At 38.1% G+C, this 25,535-nt stretch overlaps 1 protein-coding gene across 2 annotated transcripts; it reads left to right on the top strand.

Annotated features, from left to right (window-relative positions):
- The first annotated feature begins 382 nt into the window (after positions 1-382).
- On the top strand, positions 383-25,144 carry LOC107867745 (2-alkenal reductase (NADP(+)-dependent)). 2 transcript variants are annotated; one of them, XM_016714132.2, is made up of 6 exons: positions 386-582; positions 1,487-1,754; positions 2,292-2,469; positions 2,751-2,917; positions 2,986-3,068; positions 24,517-25,144. In XM_016714132.2, the coding sequence occupies exons 2-6, from the start codon at positions 1,506-1,508 to the stop codon at positions 24,893-24,895; spliced, it is 1,056 nt and encodes a 351-aa protein (XP_016569618.2). In that variant the 5' UTR covers positions 386-582; positions 1,487-1,505; the 3' UTR covers positions 24,896-25,144. The 2 variants fall into 2 exon arrangements, with proteins under 2 accessions (XP_016569621.1, XP_016569618.2); XM_016714135.2 differs by lacking the exon at positions 1,487-1,754 and having other exon boundaries at positions 383-582.
- Positions 25,145-25,535: the final 391 nt, after the last annotated feature.

Genomic DNA, 25,535 nt, shown 5'->3' with positions numbered 1-25,535 from the left:
AATGTTAATAAACATAAATATTACCACACAATATTATATAGTGTTAATACTTGTATCAAGTCTCGAACATTCAAAAAATACTCATAATAACGAAATTAAATAATTTTTGACATGATGTTCTTCAAATCAAATAAAAATATTAATAAACAATCTAAATAGTTGCGTATTTGACTTAAGAATCGACCCACAGACTAATCTAATCCACATTGCTCAAGCCTCCACGAGCCATGAACTTATATGTACCGAGCTAAAAAACTTTATTTTTTAATTAGGTGTAAAAATTGAAATCCAACTCCGTCAAATTACCATCAGATCAGGCTGGCTCAACGTGTCTGACAACTCTAGCTAGCTAGCGACATTAACGCTACCTAAAAACCGAGAGAAAAAAATTGAACCCGCTTGACTAGCTAAGTTTCTTAGCTGTGTCATGTCAAGTGGATTCATTGTCGTCTTTTCTTGTTTTCCTTTTGAATAGTCACAAGCCTGTCTTCCCTTCTTCGTTTACCTAACCTTCTTCTCAAAAGTTCAAAAAAACTTCAGGAGGACGAAGAGTTGTACAAAAATTCCTTTACTCTTCCACAGGTAAATATTGTTTACTTGATTTTGAAAATTATAGCACAAGTCAAAATAGAAGAAGATGTTTATTCAGAATATTAGTCTATTCTAATGTGTTTCCAGGCATGTCTTTAAAAGCTGCTATTTCCCTTGTATATTCAGTATTCAATGCAGAACACATAAAGTAATTAATTGCATTTAAGCTTCCAAAATTTACTACCATCAGAAAGTCCTTACTTATTTCTTTTCATTCATTGCCTAATTATTGAATAAGTTCTATAGATCTCTTTTCATTGCTCCCATACCAAATGAATATGACTACTGATCTTCCTATTTTAGATTTTGGTGCTTGGTGATCGATAAATTTGACACTTTAATCTCCCAAGTATAAAAATAAGCAACATTTGTGACTATTTTTTATTATTTGTTCATGAATTTTACGTTATATGTTTCTCTTTTATCCTCTTCTAACTAAGTACGAATCAAATTTATGTTGAATGAATTGAATGTTATAGAAAAACAATTGACGGTATTGTTAGGAGATCATACATAACACAACTCGCCTTGTAATTTAAAGGTCGTCTATGCTTTTTCTTCCGATAACAATATATTTCCCTTCAGTCCTAATTATGTTTGGAATTGGCTATATGATTATGTTATTTCATATAAATCATTTCTTTTATTTTCGTGTATGGTTAATAGCCGAACAACCAAATCCAAACTGATGATAGCCAAACCATTGATATGTTATATTTGATTTGATTTGATTTGATTTTGTTTGGTTTTAATAATTTAAAAATCGATTATATTAGTTTAGTTTTGATTTTGACCAATAACCATCCAAACCGACGTGTGAACACCCCTAGTTAGCATTTACGTTGACTCGGTGTGCACCAGGCTTTTAAAAAGGTGTAGGTTTCTAAAATGGCAGCTGCAGAGAAGAAAGAATAATGGCAGATGAACATTCAAACATGATGTTACCGAACAAGCAAGTTGTGTTGAAGAATTATGTTGAAGGGTATCCAAAAGAGAGTGATTTCGAGTTAAGAAGTTCGGTGATATGTTGCCAGATTTCACAAGGATCAAATGGTTTGTTTGTCAAGAATCTTTACTTGGGTTGTGACCCTTACATGCGCCACAGGATGTCTTCTCATAAGTCCAAAGATGTTCCTTTACTTGTCTCATTCAAACCTGGTTCTGTAAGTTGATGATTTTCCAACCCTTCTTTCTTTGGGAGGCTGCCAAATGTAAATGCTAATTTCATTTGGATTTGGAGTACCTTTTTAGTCATTACTAGACTTGGTGTGGCAAAAACTGATTCCTAAAAGGGGCATAAAAAATAGGTTGTTTCCTAATTAACTCTATCTTACTTGTCATTTTACCTGGATTCTTGAATGCTGCTAACTTATTTCTTGAGTTATCTTCTATTAAGCATACAACATATGCTTCAATTTGGATTCTTGACAGTGATTTCCCCTTTGAATTTTGGTGTCATTATTTGCCGTCTTGTAGCAAAGGTCATAAAAATTTGCAAATGCATATTTTTAAAGCGGCATAAGTTTAAGGAATAAATTATAGCTTTTTCACAATTAAGTTTATCTCCTTCACATATTACCCGTGTATACTTGAATGTTGCTTTTAATGTTCCTGACTGAGTTGTGTGGTGGAGGAGGGATGAAATAAGGGAGTAGAGTTTTGATTTTTTGATAGTTATCTTCAATTTGGATAACTTTTAGGTCATTACTGGACTTGGTGTGGCTAAAGTTATTAAATCAGCAAATACAGATTTTGAGGAGGGGGATTATATCTGGGGAATGACTGGTTGGGAAGACTATAGCTTGATTCAGAATCCGAATGGACTTTTCAAGATTAAATACACAGATGTGCCTCTCTCATACTATGCTGGAATTCTAGGTACCAATTTATATTTACATTTCCTAATTATATGCCCCAACTCCTCCCTTCCCCTTTTATATAGTTGCTTCCTGGTTATGGTATGAAAAGGTTGCTCATTGAAACAATTACTTCAAATTTCACACTTAGTCAAAAACTTCTTGAAAATCTATGGTTTATTAGCCCAATTGAAAATTTCAAACTTGGATTCCATATTGGGTTTTGCCTAAATAGAATGGACAAATTGCGGATTGTTCTTTCTAATAAAAACACTTGATTTCACCATAGCAATGAACTTACAGGTATGCCAGGACTTGCAGCCTACATTGGCTTTAATAATGTATGCTCTGCTAAGGAAGGGGATGTAGTTTATGTCTCATCTGCAGCAGGAGGAGTTGGTCAGCTTGTTGGACAATTAGCCAAAATGAAAGGCTGCTATGTTGTTGGCAGCGCTAGTACTGATGAAAAGGTAATGTCCCACTTTTGCTTTTATAAGCAAGTGGGTGTTATTAAAGATGTGTTGCACCTGTTTTGCAGGTAAATCTTTTAAAATCAGAACTTGGCTTCGATGATGCGTTTAACTACAAAGAAGGAAATGATCTTGCTGGAGCCTTGAAAAGGTTTGGAACTGCTATGATAAACTTAGATAAGATCTCATTTATAGACAAATATTGAAATTAATTATCGAATTTATGAGTCTGAAAGTAGTAGGTTTCTATCTCAAATTTGCATTAACGGTAGAAATACTCATTCTCCTAATAGATTTAGGAAAGGAAGATATATTGTGTTTGTAGGATTGAGAAAACCTTTCTCTTATAGATTTTGTTAGAATATGAGTAGGAATAGGAATTATATATAAAATCCTACTTGGAAAAGGATTATAAAGCAGTGTCTATAAATAGGGACTGGATGTAAGTATGTAAACACACAATTTTCAATAATATTTTTTTCTCCATTAGTTCTCACATGGTATCAGAGAGTTGGTGAGAAACATCAGAAAAGATTACTCAGTCACCGTGCGGCAATTCTGGTGACTGATTTGTGTCATATTTTATTTTGTGGGTTGTGTGAAAAATACAACACCACCAAGAGGATCGGAAAGATCAGGCGACAAAAACCCGACCAAAACCGCCGGAGAAGTACCAGCCACGCGCCAACCGGAATCCTGAAATTCCGGCGAGATCTTCGTCACGCGCTGGCGCGTGGCCCATTTCCGATCGAATTTTTGAGTGGTTCTTTTTTCCGTTGGGTCGCCGAACTATTCCGACTCCGTCCACTTACTCTTTTCCAGATTCTGCCAAGTATTTTGAGATTTCGATCGCCGGATCCTAAATTCCAATGACTTCATATTTTTGGTAACTGTTTTCAGATATTCAGTAACTATTTCTTGGGGTTTTCAAGTCAAATTCCCAAGATGTCTTTTGGGCATTGTATTTTTTGCTCCAAAAATATTGGAATTTGAAGTTCAAGTCCTATGATCACTTCTAAACCTTTAATGGGAAGTTCAAATTATTTAGCCTGGCTTTTCTCGGTTGAGTTGTGGTGCAAAGGTCAAGGTGTCCAAGATCACTTAAAGAACAAAGCTAGTGTGGTAGATGAAAAGACAAAATCTAGCGCGGAAGATGCGAAAGATAGAACAATAGGAGAAAGTTGATGCTCAATTATGTAGTCTCTTATGATGATCTATTGATTCTAGGTTGATGCCCTTGTTTCGTCCATTCTAGACCTAATTCATAGACGTTTGGGACATCCGAGTCTATCCAAGCTACAAAAGATGGTGCCTAGTTTGTCTAGTTTATCCACATTAGATTGTGAGTCATGTCAACTTGGGAAACACACCCGTGCTACCTTTTCACGTTGTATTGAGAGTCGTTCGGAGTCTATTTTCTCATTAGTTCATTATGATGTTTGGGGTCCTAGTAGAGTCAGTTCACCCTTAGGTTTTCGTTATTTTGTTAGATTCATTGATGACTTTTCAACCTAGTAGAGTCAGTTCACCCCATCTATCGCTGCATTTTTGGGGTGATGCAGTCCTTGCATCTTGCTAATTAATAGAATGTCATCATTTTTCATTCACAATCAGGTTCCCTATTCCATATTTTTTCCATAGTCACCTCTCTACTCTATCCCCCTCGTGTTTTTGGGAGCACATGTTTGTTCATAACTTAGCCCCCGAAAAAGATAAATTAGCCCCTCGTGCTCTTAAGTGTGTGTTTCTTGGTTACTCTCGAGTTCAAAAAGGGTATCGTTATTATTCACTGGATCTTCATCGCTATCTTATGTCCGGCGATGTCACCTTTTTGAATCTCAACCTTACTATACATCTTCTGATCATCTCGATATTTCTGAGGTCTTGCTTGTATCTCCATGTTTACTTGTACCAACCTTTGAGGAATTGATGATTACTTCTAAATCTCCAGCTGCAGTGCCACCACTTCTGACTTATCATCGTCGTCCGCGTCCAACATTACTCCCAGATGATTCATGTCATGCGCCGGATACCGCTTCTACTGCGGACTTGCTTCCGCGTAGCCAATTAGTTGTACTTCAAAAAGGTATGCGCAGTGTTGTAAAAGGCGAGCGCCTCGTCGCCAATGGCGAATGGAGAGGCGATCCTATGTCGCCTCTTCAGTTCATGGCGTGGCAAAATTCAAATGGCAACGCCTTTGCGAGAAAGGCGACGTGGCGAGGCAGCGAGAAAGGCGACGCCTTTTAGTTGTTTTTAAAAATATTAGGATTTTAAGTATACAAGCTAATTTTAGGGTTTATTTACACATTTAAACACTACCAACTTACAAATTGTTGACTGCGGTTGCTACCATTCATCTCACAAGTTTGATTCTGGCGACCGTCGACGAACTTCGGCGACTTCCGAAACTCCGGTAAGCAGTGATTTATATTTTTTTTCTTTTTTCTTCTTCTTCTTAATCCAGCGACTGTATGTCTTTTGGTGCTGTTATTTTTTTTCTTCCTCTTTTTATCTTTTTTTTCTTCTATTTTTCGGTGGCCGTTACAATCATACAGTGTTACTATCATACAGTCATACAGTGTTACATGCACTGTTACAGTCATACAACAGTGGTAATATTAATTTAATATACTTATTACCGTGTTACATGCACTGTTACAGTCATATAGCAGTGGTAGTATTAATTTAATATACTTATTATGTAATTTTTTTTAATATACTTATTATACTTATTATGTAATTTTTTTTAATATACTTATTATACTTATTATGTAATTTTTTTTGATATAATTATATTAATATACTTCTTTTTTTCTTATAACTTATTATGTAATTTTTTTTAATAACTTATGTAGATTATAGAATTGACATAGCATGATGGTAATATTAATATATTAATTAAATTATTTGATCATTAACAACTTTCAATTTCAATGGCTTCCCAATCTACTAGTAGCAAACAAAAGGACCTAGAATGGAATTATGGTACACAAGGACCGACAAAAGATGCGGTGATCTGTAATTTTTGTCGATGTACCATGAATGGCGGCATTACTCGATGAATTGTTGAGTCATTTAAGTTCTAGACTTTTAGTATCTATACACTATATATTTTTAATTCTTGACTTGAAATATTTCCTAGTATATTTGTGTTATTGAAATTTTGATCATTTATATATTATTTTAACTTTTTATATTAATTGTTGCCGTACATTCAAAAGGCGCTCGCCTCGCCGAATGGCAAGGTGGGGCCTTGTCGCCTCTTGTCGCCTTTTGCAGTCCAAACTGGGTATGCATTCCACTTGTAATGCTAATCCACATTATACTTTCTTGAGTTATCATCGTTTATCATCACCCCATTATGCTTTTGTATCATCTTTGTCCTCTGTTTCCATTTAAAAACTATAGGTGAAACATTATCTCATTTAGGATGGAAGCAGGCTATGATAGATGAGATGTCTGCTTGCATACAAGTGGTACTTGGGAGCTTGTTTTCATTCCTGCAGGTAAATCCTCTATTGGTTGTCGTTGGGTATATGCAGTCAAAGTTGGTCCAGACGGTCAGGTTGATCGGCTTAAGGCTCGCCTTGTTGCCAAATGATACACACAAATATTTAGGCTTGATTATAGTGACACTTTCTCTCCCGTGACTAAAATAGCATCTGTCCGTCTTTTCTTATCTATTGCTGCTGTTCGTTATTGACCTCTTTATTAGTTGGACATTAAGAATGCTTTTTTGCACGGTGATTTTGAGGAAGAAGTCTATATGGAGCAACCACCTGGTTTTATTGCTTAGGGGGAGTAGTAGCCTTGTATGTCGATTGCTCAGGTTACTCTATGGTCTAAAACAGTCTCCTTGAGCCTGGTTTGGAAAGTTTAGCATAGTAATTCAACAATTTGGCATGATTCGTAGTGGAGCTGATCACTCAATGTTCGATCGGCATTCTGAACCAAATCTGTGTATTTATTTAGTGGTTTATGTTGATGATATCGTTATCACCGATAATGATCAAGATGATATCACTAAGTTGAAGTAACATCTCTTTTAGCGTTTTTAGACCAAAGACCTCGGCAGATTGAAATATTTTCTAGGTATTGAGGTTGCTTAGTCCAGATAAGGTATTGTTATTTCTCAACGCAAGTACGCCTTAGACATTCTTGAGGAAACAGGAATGATGGGATGTAGACCCATTGACACTCGTATATTGAAATGCTAAACTTCTGCCAGGACTGGGGGAGCACTCAGTGATCCTGAAAGGTATAGACGGTTGGTTGAAAAGTTGAATTATCTCACAGTGACTAAACCTGACATATCCTTTTCTGTAAGTGTTGTAAGTCAGTTTATGACTTCCTCCGTGATAGTCATTGGGATGCAGTTGTTCGTATTCTGTGATATATAAAGTCAGCTCCAGGTAAAGGACTACTCTTTGAGGATCGAGGTCATCAGCATATTGCTGGATATACAGATGCTGATTGGGTAGGATCACCCTCTGATAGACACACTATATTCGGATATTGTGTTTTAGTAGGAGGTAATTTGGTGTTCTGAAAGAGTAAGAAACAGGGTGTGGTAGCTCGAACAAGTGCAGAAGCAAAATATCGAGCAATGACTGTAGCAACCTGTGAGCTAGTTTGGATCAAACAACTATTGAGAGAACTAAAATTTGCAGAAACTGGTAAGATGGAACTTGTGTGTTATAATCAAGCAGCCCTTTATATTGCATCAAATCCAGTGTTTCATGAGAGGACTAAATACATAGAAATTGATTGTCACTTTGTCAGAGAAAAATTTCTCTCAGGAGATATTGTTACAAAGTTTGTCAAGTCGAGTGATCAACTTGCTAATATCTTCACGAAGTCCCTCACCGGTCCTCGTATTAATTACATTTGTAATAAGCTAGGTACATATGATTTGTATGCACCAGCTTGAGGGGGAGTGTTAGAATATAAGTAGCAATAAGAATTGTATATCAAGTCCTACTTGGAAAAGGATTATAATGTAGTGTCTATAAATAGGGACTGGATATAATTATGTCGACACACAATTTTCAATAATATTTTTTTCTCCATTAGTTCTCATAGATTTTAAAGACTTGAGATCTATATATAAAGATTATAGTTGCGGAATTCATATGATTGTACTACTTTTTTCATAGTGGAAAACTCTCTCTACTTCTACCTCAACCAATAGGCTTAGTTAAACCTTGTTAAATTCATGTGTTATTTTTTTCTCTATTTGCTTTGTATGTGATTGTATGCTAGTTAACTCATGATATTCCAGAACAATTGGTATTAGAGCAAGGCTAGGGTTCTTACACATCATAAGGGAAGTCATCTTTAAAGTTTGAATTAGAGAAATTCGATGGTGGTTCTAGTTTCATTATGTGGAAAGTTATCATGAGATTGTCTCTGGTATTTCGAAGGTTATGAAAGGGAATGAGGAGGTTTTTCCTAAAAAGGTGAAAGAGTCATACAAGACGAACTTCAAAGAAATAGCTGACGAATTGCCTCTTCCTAAAAAAAAGGTTGTACAATCTCCATGTGAACGAAGATACCCTAGTTGAGAGAGATATCAAAATAAAAAATATTGGATCTGAAGAACATCGATATCAAAATTGAGAGCGAGGATCAAGCCTTTATCATGCTATTTTTTTTACGACCGTCTTACAATCCTTTTGCTGATATGTGGCTACATGAGAAAGACAATATTTCATTGGATGGAATCAGTGATGCACTAAAATCTAAAGAGTTAAAGAAGAGCTTTTTGGATAATAGGAATAAAGTCAAGGGTCTTGCAACAGAAGTTTGTGTTATGATCTAGTCATTGGCATAATTCTTGATTCTTGATTCTGGTGCAACTTTTCATATTTGTCCACACAAGAATTAGTTTGCAACTTACAAGCTGACGAGTGAGACTGTGTACCTAGGTAATGATAATCCATTAACTGTAATGGTCATCGGTAACATCAAATTGAGAATGTTCGATATCATTATGAAACATCGTGTTGACATGCTCCTTGGATGAAGAGGAATTTGATGTCACGACCCAAAAATCCATTAAGCTTTGAGGCACCCACCCTACCATGTGAGTGAGCCCCATTCATTTACAAATCATTTAAACGAGAAGCAAACGAAAATAAGTGGAAATTCATTTAAACATTACCAAAATAAAGAGTCGAATCCCAAATCATAACAAAACAGAAATGAACGAAAACGCTAAGGATTTGGTGACACTAGTACAAGAGCATCTAAAAAAGGGCAGCCCGGTGCACTAAGCTCCCCCTATGCGCAGGGTCCGAAGAAGGGCCTGACCACAAGGGTCTATTGTACACAGCCTCACCTTACATTTTTGCAAGGGGCTGTTTCCAAGGCGTGGACCCATAACCTCCTGGTCACGTGACAACAATTTTACCAGTTACTCCAAGGCTCCCCTTATAGTACAAGAACATACACGAAGTCAATGTCTACAAGTTGTCTAAAAGTAAAGAGATCTACAATCTAGTGCTACGAAATAGCTGAGTAGCACCCTGAACTCTAGTCTGAAATCTCAAGTCCTACAATGACTCAATTGCCACTAGAAGCTAGAACTGAACCGTCATTCGAAGGTGCAGAAGAGCAAGGGTGAGTACGTCAAAACACATGTACTTATCAGTATCGTCAACCGACCCTAAATAAAACGATGGCGAGGGTTAGTCTTATCTTGCCAAACTCTCCACTTAGTCTAACAAGAAATAAGAATCCAGGACAGTTTACATGAGTAAATAAAGTATCAAGTAGAGTAAATAACCTGCTTAATCAGTGTGCACATTACCTAAAGTAAGATTATTTCATAGATAGAAAATCAAATAAAACATATAAAGTGATAGCATATAACGCAATGCACATGATGTGATGATGATATGCTGGCCAATGCAGTACACGCGTGCCACCTCTGTCGGTTGGTTGTGACCCATGGGGGATTCGTGAGGTCTATGTACTGCCTTCGGATCCTGTGGGTAGACAGACCATCAGAGAATATGATATCACTGCTGAATACGGATCCTGTCGGTGGGCCATTGGAGAGTATCCCAAAGAAGCAACTGTATCTCATAATCGTATCTCAATACATCTGTGTCATGCTCTTAGGCCATCGGATAAAAACCACATGATTCGTCAAATATTATGCATATGATGTGAACTTGTATGAAAATATAAATAAATGCCTCAAATATAGGAGAAAGTAGATCATGAACATATATAAATGCCTTCTCATCATATCAACCTTTCTGGTATACTTAAAAAATCATGTATTATAGTTGCCAAGCCAATCAAGTACTCGTATATCAACCATTTAGCTAATTTAACATCCTCCCAACATACATTAAAGTCATAATCAGTCAAACATGAAATATTCTATCTTAAATGAGTCATGAATCATCATATTTACCCTACTCTCAAATCATGGATAATCACGAAGGATGAATGTAAATCAAGTCAATAAGTCAGTTTATCAATGACAGAACCCAAACATCGTGTTCCTAACATTTACTTATTCAATAAATCAGTCAAAACAATCAGATCTTAAACTTCTATTGATAGCATGGCACGGATGCTCGCATAAACGTTCTTCATCTCATCTATACAAGACCCCAAACACCCTCAATCCATCACATAAGCAATTGCCAACAAAACATTATATAGAGTTTAGAAAGTTCGGACTTGCCTTAATCTCAAAGCATAAAAATGTCATATTATGGAATTTTCCCTTTCGAAACGCCTTTGAATGGTCCCAATCTGGTCAAATATGTAATCTAGTTGAATATACAAGTCCATAGGCACCAATATTGCCATAGAAAAACTTGGCTCAAAAACTGGGTCAAAAGATTAACCTCGAGCCTTGGTTTTGAATATGGAAATTTCTTTCGAAATTGGTTTACCCATAGGTTGGGGAACTCACCATTGAAAATTAGCTAGTTCGGACCATTAATCGGCCCCCTAATCAAAGAATTACCAATATTCAAGTCCACTTATACCCCCTCCTCCCCCAATTCCTAATCGTTTCAACGGATTAAATTAAGAAATTCATGATGGAATAGAAATACGTTGGTAAATCGGATGTTAGATTCATATCTTTGAGCCAAAATAAACATGATGCCTTTGAAATCATTAAAATCGGTGTCTAAGGTATCAAAATTTTGTTATGAATTACGAAATTGAGAATTGGAATCTAACATTGCATAGTGAAATTCGTTCTTCGCGAACGTGACGACCTACCCTGGCGAACTCTGTGCAAACACGATGAACCCATTATGAACATGAAGCGCACTTGGACTGGTCCACAAATATTGACCTAGCGAACTTAAGCCTCTTGTCACGATCGCGATGACCAACAGACCTCCTTCTCCGTAAACGTGACCCTCACTTGCGAATGCAACGAAGGAAATTTGTAGCACCAGAAGCAACAAGAGCTAACAATCTCAACTTCAACCGAAAATTTCGATCCACCCATCACAAATTATCTGGAACCTCTTAGAAACAAATAAAAAATGCAAATTGACCATAAAACTTGTCTCAGGCGTGTTGGAATCATCAAATTACCGATTTGAGGTTGTGTTAACTAAAAGTTTATCGTGGTCAAACTTAACTTTCTTTAAACTCAAAAATCCGAACAATGACCCTACTTACTCCCGACTATCTCAGGATCCATGCAAACCACCCAACTAAGTCCCGACTGGAGTAAAATTCAAAGCTCATTAACCTATAGTGTTGCCTTTGATCAAACTTTTCAAATATCAAATTTTCAAAACTGGAAAACTTCTCTAAAATTCATCCGATCACCTCGGAAATCATGTCATTCATCCCCGCAAGACACAAATGACATTTGGAAGCTATGGGAAGAGTAAGAATATGAAAAACATGTAGAAAACTCTAATACAATTATGAGGGTCGTTATTCTTTTCAATTTTGAGTGTTCAAGGATATAAGTTTAACTAAAAGAATGGCACACTCAAGTATAAAGGTGCATGGTACTCATGAAGCATAAGCCACTTTCTAGATTATACTATCTTCAAGGCGATATAGTTGAAGGGGAATCAAATGTAGCTTCATCTAGAAACAGTGACATGAACCAATCATATTGTGGCACTTGCGAATTGGTCGTGTGAGAGATTTCTTTGTTGAGCAAGCAAAATTTTCTGAATGGCTACAAAAATGAAGCTTTGAATTTTTGTAAGCATTGTATGTTTGGTAAGCAAATAAGGGTGAAGTTCAGCAACAAGGCAGATCATAAGACCAAATGCAAGTTAGATTATATACATTTGTGGGATCCAAATAAAGTTCCCTCCAAGACTGTGTCAAGTATTTTACGACTTTGATAGAGGATATTCTAGAATAGTATGGGTGTATTTCTTGAAAACAAAGGATGAGGCGTTGCCGACATTTTTTAAATGGAGGATGATGGTTGAGAGACAAATAAAAAAAAAGTTAAGCATCTTCGGATTGACAATGGATTGCAATTTTACAACTTAGAGTTCAATGATTTCTATAATAGAGAGACATAGTGAGACACCACACTTGAATTGGAACCCCACAACAAAATAGTGTTGCAGACCGTATGAATGGATCACTTTGTGATAGGCATAAATCATGCTTTCGCACTTATGTTAGCAAGGATTTTTGGGTGAAGCATTTAATACAACTTGTTATTTGGTCAATAGATCTCCATCCATAACTATGAGTTCAAAACACTTTTTGAAGGATGGTCCAATTTGCCTGCTGAATATTTAAATTCGAGAATATTTGGTTGTCCTGTTCATGCTCATGCTAGGGATGACAAACTTTAGTCAAGGACAAATAAGTGCATGTTTCTAAGGTATGCAATTGTAGTGAAAAGTTATAAGTTTTGCTGCACATATCATTAGACTTTAGGATTACTTATTAGTAGGGATGTCACTTGTAATACCCCATACTCCTACCTAGCTTAAATTCGTCCCAGAAATGTCAAAAGACTTGTTTTAAAGATGAATCCACTTTTATACATGTGGTATTTTCAAGATTTTCACTTTTTGTCATGTGGGAAATTCAATAAGCTTTCCATCGATATAAGATTCGCCTAAATCTAATAACCGGGTAAGAAGTTATGACTATTTCAAGTTTCAGTCGTAAAACACCGTCATCTCAGTCAATGGCGCGCCACGCCCTAAGCCAAAATGACATTCGTCAATTTCCAGTAAGACTCCGCGATTTCACCGTGTCGCGGAGGGCTCCCAAATCCCAATTGTCAAATTCCAATGAAGCTCCGTGATGTCCCTGCGTCGCGCCGTAGTCCAATTTCCCAGTTGTCAAATTCCAGTGACACGGCGCGATAGCGCCGTGTTGCGCCAGGGGTCCAGATCGGGAAAATTTTCACAAAATTTAAAAGAAGCGTCCAGGGTTGAGGGTCAATTTCCCACCCCTATATAAACCCAATAACATGTGATTCAGCCATATTTCACCCAAAATATAGTGTTTCTCGCAAGTTTTTCTCAAGAGCAAGCTAGGGTTTTCAATTGGGGATTCAAATTCAATACTCAAATTCAAGCATCTCTCCGTCAATCTTCGTAGAATCAAGAACTAAGGTATGCACAGTGTTCATTTATGGATTCCTTTCATCCATGAAGCCCAAGAATCAAGTTTTAAATCTTGTATTGTGAATATTTTGTTGTGGGTTAATTATGTTCATGTGATTATGGTTGTATGATTCCCAAGTTGGAATCTTTATGTGTTGTTCATGAACCTATGCTAGTATGTGGTCTGAAACATGTGAAATTGAGTTGAACTATGAAGTTTTGTTGTATTAATTTGATGGTCATGCCTATGCCCTAAGTCATGCATCCTAGGTGTTTGATAAAATGCCTAAGAGAATAGAAATTATGCATTATAGCTTAATTGTGACCTAAGTGATAAATGCATGCTTTACCCTATGACCAAGAATGACTTCCATGATATTGTGTGCATTATGAATGGTTGAGGGAATGTCCATGAGATTAGGTTGATGAAAGTTTGACATGTTTATATGCAATTCCATTCATGTACAAGACTATGATAACCATGTGCTTCATGAAATCCCCAAATTAATGTATTATGAATTGTTGATATTGGTCATGTGTTCAAGAAGTGTCATGTCCTGTCAGTTTCATGCTATCGAGTCCCGAGGGTACTTGTACCCGATAATTTTGCTGTGTGCCCAGAGCCAGTGACATGTTCTCACGATACTCTTAGTCAAGCCATGATCCTTAGAATTCAGTCAGTCTCATGACTCAGGAAAACTCAGTAAATTCAGTATCAGTCTATTCTTACTCAGTAATCTCAGTGACCTCAGTGATCTCAGTAACATCAGTAATCTCAGTAATCTTCGTACTCTCAGCAATCCCGGTCAATTACCGGATCTCAGTAGTATTCCGTCAATCAATGGAACTTAGTGAACTCAGTTCAAATCAGTTATACAATATGATCAGTAACAGTTCAATTTAGTATAATCAGTTCAGTGTCTATTCAGTTGGGAGTAGGATTCAGCACCGAGTAAACTCGGGGATGAGGACACACACTGTTAGCCAGTAGAGGGTGTGATCCTTAGTAGCAATCCCTGCGTTCCAGAACTACGTAACAGCGTAGGTTGAGATGTACCCTACGAGTCTAGGGATTATACACCTCATTTGAGTTTTTCCTACTAGAAGGGGTTGACGGAAGCGCTCCCTGTCCGAGAGGGTTTACTCACAGCTTGTCTTTACCCGTGACACGGTACTGACACCCTTCCAGCTCGGGTTATAGGTTGGACCCCACCAGTTTAGTTTCGGGGCATGTCGGTTAGATGACTACCTCCCACAGTCTCAGTTTTAGATCCAGTCTTAGTAATAGAACTCAGTTCAGTTCTACAGATTTCAGGAATGTTAGATACAGTCGCTCAGCTCAGTACAGAACTCAGCTAGTTCCATCAGAATCCGGACTGTCAGACACAGTCACCCAGTTAATAGTATATTAATTATATGAAACTCATGTTATCAGTATTCAGTTTCAGAACTGTCAGATATAGTCAATCAAACCAGTTTTTCATAATCAAAACTGTCAGAAACAATTATTCCTTTATCTGTAATATGACATCAGTTCCTCAGTACTTAATAGACTTAGTCATTCAGTATCCCAATATTAGTACTCAGATATTAGTAAATCCACGTTATCAGAATTCATGAGTCAGCGTTATCACGATCTCGGTTACAGTTACGTATTCATGTATGTATTCTCACGTTTATGTTATTCAGTCAGTAGTATTGTTCATGCATATGAACCATTGCATTCAGCCTACCTCACTTACATACCAGTACATTCAATCGTACTGACATATTTGCAGTATGATGTTTTATACCATAGGTTTAGAAGCACGAGCTCCCGAGCATCTTAGTAGATCAGACGTTCAGCAGCCAGACTAACAGTGAGTCCTCATCATCCGAGGATAACATTATTATTTTATTACTTTATTATTTCAGTAGTTTTGGAGTTAGTTGGGGACATGTCCCATCAACTCCACAGTTTATCAGACAGTTTAGAGGCTTTCAGACTACAACATGTTTCAGACAGTTTATTTCAGTTTTGGGTATTGTGATACCCCATTGTAGATATAGTTTTCTTATATTCCACATATTTACAGTATATTATTTGGTGCTCAGTTACAAATGTTAGTCATGGGTTAGCTTGTGGTCCTTCGGGGTCATGAGCACCGTGTAACGTTTCGGGTACCAGATTTGGGGCGTTACAAACTTGGTATCAGAGCCTAAGGTTCAACAGTGTCCTAGGAAGTCTGAAAAGCCACATCTAGTAGAGTCTTGTGCATGGGTGTGTTGTGCACCACACTTATGTGCAGGAGTCTATTAGATGTTTTAGGAACAATTTCCTTTCTTTCAGTATTTATGTCGTGCTAGTGAGCATAAGCTCGAATTTAACTCTCGGTCTAATCCGCTCTCCCTTTCGTTTACAGAACACGCCTCCCAAAAGGGCTAATGAAAGAGGGACAGGGAATCAGTCAGCACCTCAGCCCATTCAGCCAGATCCTCTGGATGAGCATGTCTCTCATGCAGAATTCAGGACTGCATTCTCTACTCTAGCTCATTCAGTCACAGCTCAGAACAAACGGCCAGCTGCTGTTCCAGCCGATCCAGTGGCTAATTCTGCTGCAGCCAGGATTCGGGACTTCACCCGAATGAATCCTCCTCTATTCTCAGGTTCTAAGTTCGAAGAGGATCCACAGGAATTCCTCGACCAGGTTCAGAAAGTCATAGACATCATCATGGGAGTGACTTCCAGTGAGAGTGCAGAGTTAGCCGCTTATCAGCTACAAGATGTAGCCCATACGTGGTTCAAGCAGTGGAAGGTAGTTAGGGGTACAGATGCAGAGCCCATAGAATGGGAAGAGTTTGCTACAGCCTTCTTAGACAGATTTTTTCCCCTAGAGCAGAAAGAAGCCAAAGTGTTAAGAGTTCATAAACCTCAGACAAGGTAGCATGAGCGTAAAAGAGTATTCCCTCAAGTTTAATCAGTTAGCCAGGTACGCTCCCCATGTAGTAGTAGGCAGTAGATCCAGAATGAGTAAGTTTATGTCTGGGATATCAGGTAGAGTGGTTAAGGAGTGCAAAACTGCGATGTTGATTAAGGAGATGGACATATCTGGGCTTATGGTCCATGCTCAGCAGATTGAGGAGCAGAAACTTAAAAAGGAGAGGGAAAACAAGAAAGCCAGGACTGGTAGTTATAGTTTTTCTCAGCCATGGTCGCAGGGTGATAACCGTTCTCAGCATAGACAGAAGTTTTCAGCCCCAGTTCCATCTTCAGCTAGTGCACCAGCACCAAAGTTTAGAAATGACCGTAGAGATGGGGCACCAGGGTCCAAGGCCCAGGGTAGTGAGAGCAGGGTTTTTACGCATCCGCTTTGCAAAGAGTGTGGTAAGCATCATAAGGGTGTGTGTAGAGCCGGCAGTAATGTGTGTTTCGGATATGGCGAGTCAGGTCACAAGGTCCGAGACTGTCCTAAACCCGGTCCTCGAAGTCAGCACGGTCGTCCTTCAGCTCAGTCCGATCGCCCGAATCAGCAAGGTACCAATTCCAGCGCTATCGGTTTGCAACGCCCAAACAGACTATGCACTTCAGTCCCGACTAGATTAGGAAAGTCCTGATGCAGCCATTAGTATGTTACAGATCCTTCATTTACATGTTCATGCTTCTTCAGATTTAGGAGCTTCTTTTTCTTTTATAACTCCTTGCATAGCAGTCAACTTTAAGGTCAGACCAAATGTTAATAGGACCTTTTCCAGTCTCTACCCTAGTGAGTCAGTCTAACTCAACCCGACAGGTATACAGGAACTGTCTGGTTATGATATCTCAAAAAGTTAGGCCTTCATATTCTAGTAGTAATGCCAGTAAGTGTAGAAGATCCATAAAGGAAGATGATTCCCGACCTACTCCTACCTCAGTGCGAAGTTTTGTACTTCAATCAGTGTTTTGGACGGCGAAAGGCGACAAGATCCCGCCTCACCACGCGGCACGGCGAGCGGCGAGGCGAGCGCCTTTTGAATGTACAACGAAAATTGATATAAAAAAATTAAAATAATATATAAATGATCAAAATTTCAATAACACTAGTATATTTGGAAATATTTCTAGTCAAGAATTAAAAATAGATAGTAGATAGATACTAAAAGTCTAGAACTTGAATGACTTAACAATCCAATATCCATAAAACAAGCAATACTAAAACTGTAAAGTTTATTGAGACGCCATTGAAATTGAAATAACTGTTAATGATCAAGACATCAAGTCATTTAATTAGTATATTATTATCATACTATGTTACTTGAATTCTATATAAGTTGTTAAAAAAGAAATTACATAATAAGGCTACAAGGCACAAGCTTACTGGTTACTGTTACAGTAACATTGTTTAAGTCTTTAAGACAAGTTCACTGGTACAAAATATAGTGGAAGGAAAATAGAAGAAGAAGAGAAAAGAGGAAGAAAAAAAAAGCACCAAAGTACAAGTCTAATTGCTGGATTATGAAGAAGAAGAAAGAAGAAAAAAATATAGAAATCTATAGTTCACTGGCTCACTGCTTACTAGAGTCGCCGGTGTACGTCGCCGGTCGCCGGAATCAAATTTGTGAGATGGATGGTAGCAGCCGCAGTCACCACTAAGCAAGTTGGTAGAGCCAAAATGTGTAAATAAGCCCTAAAATTAGTTTATATACCGAAAAACCTAATTTTTTTTTAAAAAAATTGAAAGGCGCCGCCATTGTCGCCTTGCCTCGCCATGTTGCCTTTCTCACAAAGGCGATGCCTTTTGATTTTCTCAACGCCATGACCTGAAAAGGCGACCAGGCCTCCCCTCGCCTCGCCATTTCACCATTGGTGACATGGCAAGCGCCTTTTACAACACTGACTTCAACCATCATGATAGTTGCGCATGCTTTACGTTTCAGTCCCACGAATACAACTTATATCCATGCGCTTTTCATAGAATAGAGTATGTTTCATGTTCCTCATATGAGGAGTCTAAGTTCATCTAGTGTTGCAAATCATGTTCCACGATTAGCAATTTCAAACCCAGTTCATGCAGCTCATGGCTCATGCATTCATGTCATGCTTTACAGTATGCTTAGCCCACACGATTCATGACTTCACTCCTAGTGTTCAGTCAAACTCAAATTATGTCACGTATACCCTCAGTTTAGATCCCTCGGTGAATTCGTAGTGTTAATGTTCCGTTCCGTAGGCTTTAGTTACAACGTCAGTTCAGTAATCAATATTCAGTAAAGGACTCAGATAGTCCTACATGACCATGGCTTTCAACTATCAGTTACTTAACCATCAGAATTCAGTACGTTCGTATCAGTCTAAACCTCAGTTATAGAAAACCAGCATTCAGTCTCAGTTATAGTCTTAGTTATGGTTACAGTCTCGATTACCGTCTTAGCTACAATCTCAGTCCCAGTCCTAGTCCATCCAGATTAGAAACTCAGTTCACTTTCAGGATTACCCGACCATAGCATATAACCATCAGTTACTCAGATATTAGTATTTCAGTACCTCAGTTTACAGAATGCTCCCGAATCATGTTACACGCCTGGTCTTGCATTCCTAAGGTAATACAGTTTTCCCTCACTCATGCTTAGCTACCTCATGTTACCCAGTCAGTCATTACCTTTTATGCATAACACTCTATAGTTTCAGTTCAGCTATCCCGAACCAAGTGCAGTTCAGTTTTACACGTCTAGTACTCAGCTATCCATCATTCAGTTAATCAGATATATTAGTATGATTATGCATTCGTGCTTAGTGCCCATGTGAATCTTTTCAATAGTTTCGGTAGCAGTGCGTAAGGTCTAGTCACTTTATTTTAGACGATGTCTCATAGGCCTTGCTAGCGATCTCCTATTCAGATGTCCTGCTCAGGCCAGACCAAGATTCGCTTTCTCCCTATAGTCACTAGAACTCTGTAGAAAGTGTCATAGAACGCTTCAGTTGAGTATAAGATTTCAGCATGAGTTAGTCCGCAGAGCCAGTAGTTCAGTTTAACAGTCAGGCGAACAAGTTCGGACGGTGTGGTTTCCATTTTTCCATCCAGTCGCACTATCCGGAGCCTCATGAATGGGATCATTCTAAGATGGACCAACTAGGTAGTTGCATGTTCAACTTGGTTCATGTATCATGCCTTAGTTTCAGATCCCAGATATTCAGTCACGATTCAGTTCGTAGGTGCCCTGTGCATCGTCCTAGTTTTCCTCAGTATCGCAGTCAAGTCAGTATTCTTCTAGGGACATAGTGTCCCAAAGGGGAGATGCTCTATAACCCCTGAGCTATCGTGTCCTAAACCCTCCAGCTTCTCTTCACGTAACGAATCTAGTTTGGATTAGTGGGTACCTATACGTTGACCCTCTAGCTCCAATCTCGATCGTATGCCATGTACTCGATGACTTAGTTCAAATCACGATAACCAACCCATACCCATGTATCACATTTCAGACTCTGCCCAAGGTAATAGTTTTCCTTAAGTTCGTTCAGCTTATGGTTCAAATTTCAGTTACAAACTATGCTTAATTTTCGTTTCAAACTTGGTATCTTTACCCTTACATATTCAGTCACATGTTCATGAGTCAGTTCAGTTATGTATTCACGCATCAGATATGCGTGATCAGCTTATCAGTACTCTCAGTGATGCAGTCATGCATCAGCTCAGTCATAAAATTATGCATCAGATATGCATGCTCAGTGTGAATCTCAGTAATGTCAGTCAAGTAATGTTTCAGTTGTTCATGTTCAGTATGTACTTTAGCTTATTGTTTCTCCCATCTCAATCAGTCTCATTCGAGGATAAATGTTCCCAAGGGGGAGATATTGTAATACCCCATACTTCTACTTAGCTTAAATTCGTCCCAAAAATGTCTCATACTTGTTTTAAAGATGAATCCACTTTTATACATGTGGTATTTTCAAGATTTTCACTTTTTATCATGTGGGAAATTCAATAAGCTTTCCATCGATATAAGATTCGCCTAAATTCAATAACCGGGTAAGAAGTTATGACTATTTCAAGTTTCAGTCATAAAACACCGTCATCTCAGTCAGTGGTGCGTCGCGCCATAAGCCAAAATGACATTCGTCAATTTCCAGTAAGACTCCGCGATTTCACTGCGTCACGGAGGGCTCCCAAATCCCAATTGTCAAATTCCAGTGAAGCTCCGTGATGTCCTCGCGTCGCGCCGTAGTTCAATTTCCCAGTTGTCAAATTCCAGTGACACGGCGCGATAGCACTGCGTCTCGCCAGGGGTTCAGATCGGGAAAATTTTTACAAAATTTAAAAGATGCGTCCAGGTTTAAAAAGGTCAATTTTCCACCCCTATATAAACCCAATAACACGTGATTCAACCATATTTCACCCAAACTATAGTGTTTCTCTCAAGTTTCTCTCAAGAACAAGCTAGGGTTTTCAATTGGGGATACAAATTCAATACTTAAATTCAAGAATCTCTCTGTCAATCTTCATAGAATCAAGAACTAAGGTATGCACAGTGTTCTTTCATGGATTCCTTTCATTCATGAAGCCCAAGAATCAAGTTTTAAATCTTGTATTGTGAATATTTTGTTGTGGGTTAATTATGTACATGTGATTATGGTTGTGTGATTCCCAAGTTGGAATCTTTATGTGTTCATGAACCTATGCTAGTATGTGGTCTGAAACATGTGAAATTGAGTTGAAATATGGAGTTTTGTTGTATTAATTTGATGGTCATGCCTATGCCTAAGTTATGCATCCTAGGTGTTTGATAAAATGCCTAAGAGAATCGAAATTATGCGTTATAGCTTAACTGTGACCCAAGTGATAAATGCATGCTTTACCCTATGACCAAGAATGCCTTCCATGATATTGTGTGCATTATGAATGGTTGAGGGAATGCCCATGAGATTAGGTTGATGAAAGTATGACATGTTTATATGCAATTCCATTCATGTACAAGACTATGATAACTATGTGCTTCATGAAATCCCCAAATTAATGTATTATGAATTGTTGATATTGGTCATGTGTTCAAGAAGTGTCATGTCCTGTCAGTTTCATGCTATCGAGTCCTGGGGGTACTTGTATCCGACAATTTTGCTGTGTGCCTAGAGCCAGCGACATGTTTTCACGATACTCTCAGTCAAGCCATGATCCTTAGAATTCAGTCAGTCTCATGACTCAGGAAAACTTAGTAAATTCAGTACCAGCCTAGTCCTACTCATTAATCTCTGTAATCTTCGTAATCTCAGCAATCCCGGTCAGTTACCGGATCTCAGTAGTATTCTGTCAATCAACGGAACTTAGTGAACTCAGATCAAATCAGTTATACAATATGATCAATAACAGTTCAGTTCAGTATAATCAGTTCAGTGTCTATTCAGTTGGGAGTAGGATTCAACACCGAGTAAACCCGGGGATGAGGACACACACTGTCATCCAGTAGAGGGTGTGATCCTTAGTAGCAATCCCTGCGTTCCAGAACTACGTAGCCAACGTAGGTTGAGATGTACCCTACGAGTCTAGGGATTATACACCTCATTTGAGTTTTTCCTACTAGGAGGGGTTGACGGAAGAGCTCCCTATCAGAGAGGGTTTACTCACAGCTTGTCTTTACCCGTGACACGGTACTGACACCCTTCCAACTGGGGTCCAGTTTGGACCCCACTAGTTCAGTTTCGGGGCATGTCAGTTAGATTATTACCTCCCACAGTCTCAGTTTCAGATCCAGTCTTAGTAATAGAACTCAGTTCAGTTCTACAGATTTCAGGACTGTCAGGTACAGTCGCTCAGCTCAGTATGGAACTCAGCTAGTTCCATCAGAATCAGGACTGTCAGACATAGTCACCCGGTTAATAGTATATTAATTATACGAAACTCATGTTATCAGTATTCAGTTTCAGGACTGTCAGATTCAGTCAATCAAACCAGTTCCTTTATAATCAGAACTGTCAGAAACAACCATTCCTTTATCTGTAATATGACATCAGTTTCTCTGTACTTAATAGACTTGGTCATTCAGTATCCCAATATTAATGCTCAAATATCAGTAAATCCACATTATCAGAATTCATGAGTCAGCGCTATCACGATCTCGGTTACAGTTACGTATTCATGCATGTATTCTCACGTTCATGTTATTCAGTCAGTAGTATTGTTCATGCATATGAACCATTGCATTCAACCTACCTCACTTGCATACCAGTACATTTAATCGTACTGACGCATTTGCGCTATGGTGTTTTATACCATAGGTTTAGAAGCACGAGCTCCCGAGCATCCTTAGTAGATTAGGCGTTTAGCAGCCAGACTAACAGTGAGTCCTCATCATTCGAGGATAACATGATTATTTTATTACTTTATTATTTTAGTTGTTCGGAGTTAGTTGGGGACATGTCCCATCAGCTCCACAGTTTATCAGACAGTTTAGAGGCTTTCAGACTACAACATGTTTCAGACAGTTTATTTCAGTTTTGGGTATTGTGATACCCCATTGCAGACATTGTTTTATATTCAGTATTAGTTCAGTTTTGAACCTTATGGCCTTACAGCTTATATTCCGCATATTTACAGTATATTGTTCAGTGCTCAGTTACAGATATATCAGTCATGGGTTAGCTTCTTCGGGGTCATGAGTACGGTGTAACGTTCCGGGTACTAGATTTGGGGCGTTACATCACTCCGCCTCACTAAACAGTTAGAGGGAAAAGGCTATAGTAGAAACAGATCGTGGGGTCAGTGGCCTCATAGAGCTAGAAATTGAATCTCCACTAGATCACTCAGTAGTTCAGGAGCCGAGGAAGTGGAAGAGGTGCAAAACCTTAATTAAGATGATAATGTTGATGCACCTATGCAACAACAATGGTATAGCGTTGCAACAGGCAAAGAGAAGAGAGTGATCAATTGACCAACAAGGTTTGCAAACGTAGTTGATGGAAATCTTCTTGGATATGCAAATCTTGTGGAATTTGCTTTGTCAGTTGCACAGTTGCACAGACCGTTGATGTGTGGGAGTCCAATAGCTATGAAGAAACTATCTAGTTCAGAGGTAGATTAGTGGTTAGTGGGTTGGTGCTATAGATGAAGAGATTGAGTCTCTTCACAAGAATCAAACATGAATGTTTGGTTCATTGCAAAGGGATGAAAGGTAGTACGCTGCAAAAAAGATTTTGATATGAAAAAAATGTGTACACATGATAACCCGATTGATATGATGACCAAGGTAGTACCTACCAACAAGTTTAGCCTGTCTAGACTTGATTGGTGTGTGTAGTACACATTATGGCCCTTTTGAGGGCGGAGGATAGACGTTCTTTTTGATTTAAGAGAATTCAACCCAAGAGAAGATTCATTAATTATGTCTTTAATTGTTTCCTTGTATATGTAGGAAACTCATAATCCTTATTGGTTTGGGAACCTCATTGCCCTAATATATTTGGAAAAGAAAAACGTGTTCCTTGTAGGATTGAGAAAACCTTTCTCTTATAGACGTGGGACTGCGTGGGATCTATATATAGCAATTGTAGTTGGGGATTCATATGATTGTACACTTCATCTTCTTTCATAGTGGAAAACTCTTTCTACTTATGTCCTGATAGTTTAGCCAAACCTCGTTAAATTCTGGTGTTATTTTTTTTTCTATTTGTTTGTGTGTGATTGTGTGCTAGTTAACCCATGATATTTCCGTATCAAAAGCTCTTCCTGACGTTACTTTTATGTGGAGTGCTTTCTTTTTTCTTTCTGCAGAATGAAGGCTCTTTCCAGAGGTATTGACAAATGCTGAAATTAATTATCGAACTTTATGAATCAGAAGCAAGTACTTTTCTATGTTAAATTTGGTTAAGTTGAGAAAAAAATTACTTTTCTATGGAGTGACACATCTCTTCATCCGTCTCACTGCAAAATGAAGGATTTTCTAGTCTTCAGAGAGCACTGATAAATGCTTAAATTGATTATCAAATTTTACGAGTCTGAAACAATTACTTTACTACTTACTTTCTGTGGATTGATGTGCTTCTTTAATTCTTGTCTTTGCAAAATGAAGGCACTTCCCTAGGGGTATTGATATTTACTTTGACAACGTTGGAGGAAATATGCTGGATGAGGTTCTTTTGCACATGAATCTCTATGGTAGGATTGCAGTTTCTGGGATGATCTCTCAGTACAATTTGAAGAAACCAGATGGTATCCACAATTTGTTTTGTCTTATCACGAAGAGATTACGAATGGAAGGTTTTTCTGAGCTCGACTTCCGGCACAAGGTTCCAGAGTACCTAGAGTTTGCTATTCAGCTTATAAGAGAGAAAAAGCTGCTCTTTGTAGAAGACATTGCTGAGCGTTTAGAAAATGCCGCATCTGCTTTCGTTGGTATTTATCACGGGCGAAATGTCGGGAAGCAGATTATTCAGGTTTCAACTGACTGAACTTGAAGAATTTGGATGAAAAAAAGTTCTGTATTTCGTTTATCCTTCTTATCAAATGTTGTCAAAGCAATATGCTGAGGATATTGATGTAATCCTCCTTTTGAGTAAACTGTTATGATAGTTTTCTGGTGCAACGTTGCAAAGTTTCAAAATACCAAGTTATGTAAGACTAAGGGTTATATTTGAGAAACACAGAAGTAATAATTCTTTTAACTATGAAAGTATAAGACTAAGGGTTATATTTGAGAAGCACAGAAGTAATAATTCTTTTAACTATGAAAGTAAGTGGTTAAAGGCTAAGATTTACTAAGATTTAGGTTTCTCTCCCATGTAATAATTGATTGAAAGATCATATGAAACGAAGCCTTCTAGTCAAGTACACTGTCTTGGTCTAAAATTGTATGCTGTATGCTTGTAAAATGGAAGATAACTCAGCTTGGAGTCTGAAGGTTAAAGTGAACATTTTGAAACTTACTTTACTTCTAAAAGATAAAGCAGTCCTCCAGTAGTATAGCAACCAGAAAGAGAACATCAAAAAAACAGTGTTTGGGCTTGTTAGGGTGTGGAGGACGCGTATTGGGGTGGAAGGTTAGTCGGGTTGGAGTGTTGAATTGCTTGTCGAGGGTTTAGGCTTGTTGGT

This window comes from Capsicum annuum, chromosome 4 (genome assembly GCF_002878395.1).
Source record: "Capsicum annuum cultivar UCD-10X-F1 chromosome 4, UCD10Xv1.1, whole genome shotgun sequence".
NCBI classification, from domain to species: Eukaryota; Viridiplantae; Streptophyta; class Magnoliopsida; order Solanales; family Solanaceae; genus Capsicum; species Capsicum annuum.
The sequence above is the reverse complement of the archived record's forward strand: the minus strand, read 5'-3'. Positions and strand labels throughout refer to the sequence as shown.